General features: G+C 38.3%; 1 protein-coding gene across 1 annotated transcript in view; it reads left to right on the forward strand.

Annotated features, from left to right (window-relative positions):
* The window catches only part of LOC136847971 (uncharacterized), a 5,648-nt gene extending 4,168 nt beyond the window's left edge, over window positions 1–1,480 (forward strand). The window contains exon 4 of the mRNA XM_067119988.1: window positions 749–1,480. Coding sequence (XP_066976089.1) covers window positions 749–1,260 — 512 coding nt within the window. The 3' untranslated portion in view covers window positions 1,261–1,480. The remainder of the gene's footprint in view (window positions 1–748) is intronic.
* The last annotated feature ends 3,520 nt before the right edge of the window (window positions 1,481–5,000 follow it).

The raw sequence follows: 5,000 nt of genomic DNA on the forward strand, positions 1-5,000 counted from the left end.
TGGTTTTTGTGTTCAGTATGTGTGCCTTATTCACATTAACTATTCATACAGACTTTTTTCGGATTTTTAATAGGTTTTATAAACTCATTTGCAAGTATTTTCATATCACTCTCATGAAAAGATAGCAAATGAGTCTATTTATCAACTTTAACATTTCTCTTTGATTGTGTTAAAAGCTCTCTTTTTTACTAATTTTTATTCATTTTTCATGAGTTGTATTTTAACAGAGATCTTCCACATTCACAATTGACCCCTGATCCTCTTTATCTGCCGAGAGCAAACAGATTTACTGAAGAGCAGCAGCACCAACATGCAGTAAATGTTCCTCGCTGTCGAACTTCTCAGTTCCAGAGGTCCTTTATTCCTCACACCGTTAGACTGTGGAACAGCCCTCCAGAGGATATCGTGCAATTGGAACTTCAGAAGTTCAAGCGAAGATGCAGTGCATTACTACCCTAATACAATTCTCCTTGCATTTTGATAATTTGCTTACATTTTCATTTATTTATCTGTTTATCAATTTCTTAAGTTATCTTTTTTTCGAATAACAGATCTCTCTCTGTATTTCCCATTCCCTTCCGTTACTTCTTTCTGATGAACACCGTATTCTTTGGTAGCTTGAATTTCAAGTCAATGGCCCCTGTGGGCGCGTTCCATATGAACAGGGTTCATCTTCTGAATAATAATAATAATAATAATAATAATAATAATAATAATAATAATAATAATAATAATTTCTATTTCTCAGTCTGGTTAATCGTCAGTTGCATCATCCTCGCCTGCTACGCCAAAAAGAAATACAAGGAACTGTCGGGGGTCAACGGGGACGCCCCTGGAAGAGTCGTCAGCGGCCACATGTCACCGATCCTTCCACCGCTAGCGCCCATCCCTGTGCAACCCGTGGGTTCCCCTCCCCCCCTGAACAGGGTTTACAACCTCCCACCCGTCAGGGGTTACCGCCGCCCGCGGAACACGGATGTCCCTGCTGAGGACCAGATGGAATACTCGCCCTTCACTGGAGAGCAGTACTCGGTCTACCCTCCGCTCGCCCCGGCGCAGTATCCTACGCTTCCCCGGTGGCAACCTAGGAAAGGGGGGACGGGTCGCGAAGGATCTGCCACTCGGGATCCTTCCGCCCCTCCGGAGGGGCACGATGGCCATCCGGATTTGCCAGGGATGGCGCTTGTCCCCGCGAAGCGGGATGAGGCGGAGTTTTCGTCTCCGCCCCCATACGCCCCCGAATATAATCCTCCGATGTGACGAAGCGGAGGATGATCGTAGTATTTATCGGCAAAGATTACCAGAGAATATAAACAGCATCGACCGCAAATAAAAATAAAAATACTCAGCTTAACAGGGTAACTGAACAATTAATCTCCACTGCACATGTAGGACTATACCGAGTTTGCAGAAGCTTACCTGTCACTTTTTATATATTTGTTATTAAGCTCTGTGTCGTCTCTTTGTAATGATATATGTGTACTACAGTAGCAATAAACAATATTAGATTTCAATATTAATTTGTCGTATTTTTCATTTAACTGACATCACTTTTGAATACCCATATTTTATAAGGCGCCTTCTCTTATTGCATATAATTTTTCAGTGTGTTTTGTAAACTGTACTGTTGATTTATTGAGACCATTTTTCCTAATCGGTAACATTACAGATGTAAATCGAAATATTGCTGTAAAACTCATTCAGGACTTTTGGGGGAAAATGAAAATATTCTTTGAACCTCCTTCAGACCAAATAATTTCGAGTCAAGAAAATCATATGAGCTCCGTTGTGAAGCTGATGCTAAACTTCCGTTAACCATTAGACGATATAGATTTTGAGGCTGAAGATCACGAGACTTTGGAAGGTCACAGGTAGGCCCGGGGTTCCCGAAAATTTTATTCGTCCACCCCATAGAGTCTAGACTAAGGAAGTATCTCAGTTATTCAGCATTAATAGACATGGGTAGTGTATATGTTACATTCGCCGTAGTAATATTTGTATGCATGCATCTCTCAAAACATTCAACCCTCGCGAAAACGAAAGAAACTTATGCCTAAATCTAAAGATCGATTTTCCTCTTTGTGTTAAAATAGCCAAAAGCTGTGCAGTTGTTCGGCATTGTGCTGACAATATTTTAAAAACGTGCTTGACGAGGAAAAATGTTCTCACGCTGACATTTACTGCGAGGAGAAATGTTGGCAAATGAGGCATGGTACAATGCAGCTGGTATTATATGCTGGAATCTACATATATATTATAAATGAATATCCATCGAAGAAATCCTTAGAGACAGGAGAAAAATAAAATATTAATAGAGGGACACATTTTGGGTTGCCTTTTTAAGCCAAATCTTTGATTTGGGTTGACTTAGCCCGGGCCCCAGTCGGGGTTTGGGGGCACACGTGGGCTCATTATCCTACCCGCTCAGATTCTGACCTGCGCGTTAGCAGACCCGATCTTCTCTGGATCCAGAGATTACCATTGATTTTATTGTCTTAGCATTAATAAGTAAATGTTTCTTCGAAAGATTATATCTTGTATGGAACGTATTGTGATAAAACGGTTAATCCTTGATGATATTGGCGAAACGTTTACTGTACAATAATTATAGACTGTCTGTGTGTAGAACTCTTAATGCCGAGAACACGAGTAATTTTGCATAAGGTCCACAATAATATAACAGTAGAATGTGAGACTTTATAAAAATGTATAAAAAAACTTTCGAACCCTATCCTGGGTTCATCTTCAGTCCAAACTGAAGATGAACCCAGGATGGGGTTTTTATACATTTTTATAAAGTCTCACATTCTATTGATATATTATTGTGAGCCTTATACAAAACAGACTGTCTGTTAATATCGAATCGCTGATATCATTCCTAAACTTATTGGCCTTATAAATGAGAACTTGAATTTTGCTTGATGTTTACTATAACTCACTAGAGTACGCAGTGAAGAAAAGGATGTGTATCTAAACATAAGGTGATTTGCAATAATATAATTGGGTTTGTTCAGATTTGCTGAATGATGACTTTCGTTACATTTCATTATTTCAAGTGATTCCTGCTCAGTCACTAATGTAAGTCTGGAAGACACAGACTCAGTAAACAGTAAATACGAATTACAAGTTAATTGATTTTCACGCTAGCTGTGTAATCCACGAGGGGGCCCAATCATTACCGGTCCCAAGCCCAGATAAATAGGGAGGGTTGGAGTCAGGAAAGACATTCGTCCGTAAAACATCTGCCAAAGCCGAGTATGAAAGAGCCATTCAAAGTAGATATAGCTGGCTCATTACAAACAGCGACCCCGGCTAGTGATTAGGTTCAGAAGAAGAAGAAGATGATGATAATAAAGAAGACACGTGATTTATTCGGAAACACTCGTCATTAAAGAGGTAGAATATATTTAAAAAATTACTTTAACGAATGGAACAAAATTAATGCCTCTTCACACCTTACTGAGTGAAAAATATTCCACTGAAAAATATTTCATTGTTCATCTTGAAGACGAAAATATTCACCTTTCATACTCAAGTACTTGAATCCAGGAAATATCTTGATATACAAGTAACCTCTAATGAAAATTATTGACTCATACTGTATATGCTCACTGCAGGCAGCATCTGTCTGTCAAGCATGATACGCTACCTGATCTCAGATAATTGAAGAAACTGAGAAACTGAAAAATTTGGACTTTACTGATCAATGCTGATTAATAACCTAACCCTCTTTGCTTATCCCAAAGCCTGTATATAAGTAATAAGTTCGCACGAAACCCCTTATAGATCTAATTGTTTCTGTAAAAGATAACTAAATATTTTACTGCTAGATGTCATAAGATAGACGAAAACGTTCTCAGAACTGATCGATTCAAAGTCTTTACCAGATATGCAAGTAATTAAGCTGACCTAATATCTTGACCTAAATAAGGTGGAACTCAAAAGTTACAACCTGATAGTCAAGTTAAAATAATGTGTCATTGGATGACCATTAAAAAAGATAACTCCACCAACCTCTGTTGTATTGACTGCGTCAGACTTGTACAGCCGAGCCTGTCTCGGTTTCCTCTCGCAAAAGAGTCTATAATAATATTAAAAAAAAATAAGGAAATGAAAACTCAAAGAATACAACCACTGGAAAACTGCAGAATGTGAACCCAATGTTGCTACGACCTTAAAGAAAACGGAAGCGTGTTGCTATGGGTACCTAAAGAAATGTGGAATGATGTTACGGGGACTATCTTTGTTTCCGAAGTGGAAACTTTCCACTTACTTTTTTTTCATTACGGTTTTTGGGTTAACATACGTTATTACGTCTTTAGAATAAGTTACGTTTATCAAATATGTAAATTTATATTTATAACAGACAGAATGCTGTACCATAATTGGATATTTATAGCAATAAAGAATGTAAATTATGTATAGTGTTCTATACATAACCATACGAAAGAGTCAAGTATACTATCTATGCACATAGAATGTTTATATTTCAAACGAATAAAATGCAGAAATTAAAATTTACATAGGTAAACACGAGCAGAATTAAAAGACACAGTAACCTGAAGATATTTAAAACAGTCACCGGTTAGTCTGACGGATAACAAATTCATGTTTTCTTCATTGATTTATTGGTAGGTGATCAATGATTTCTGCTTCGGTGGCCCTTGAGAAAACAGAGGTAACATAGACTATTTTTTTTAAGTCCTTTCGTCTATATTCGACATAGCATGAGAAGGCAGCATTAACCCAAATATGCAGTAATACAAAGCAAATATGTCTATACAAAAACAGGTAAAAGCTTTCGGCAATGTCACGCTGGTTTATTGATTAGCGGAGTAGGGCAACCTTTCGTTTGGGCAATGCGTGGATGGGTTACCACCGATGAAGGCCACTTGATACTAGTACAGTTTCTCCTATAACCATCCGAGAGGGACATGGGACAAGATACTTCTCCCCAGAAGTCAATTCTCAAAAACTTGCAACAGGTTCTAGGCGTCTGG

This window comes from Macrobrachium rosenbergii, chromosome 18 (genome assembly GCF_040412425.1).
Source record: "Macrobrachium rosenbergii isolate ZJJX-2024 chromosome 18, ASM4041242v1, whole genome shotgun sequence".
Classification (NCBI taxonomy): Eukaryota; Metazoa; Arthropoda; class Malacostraca; order Decapoda; family Palaemonidae; genus Macrobrachium; species Macrobrachium rosenbergii.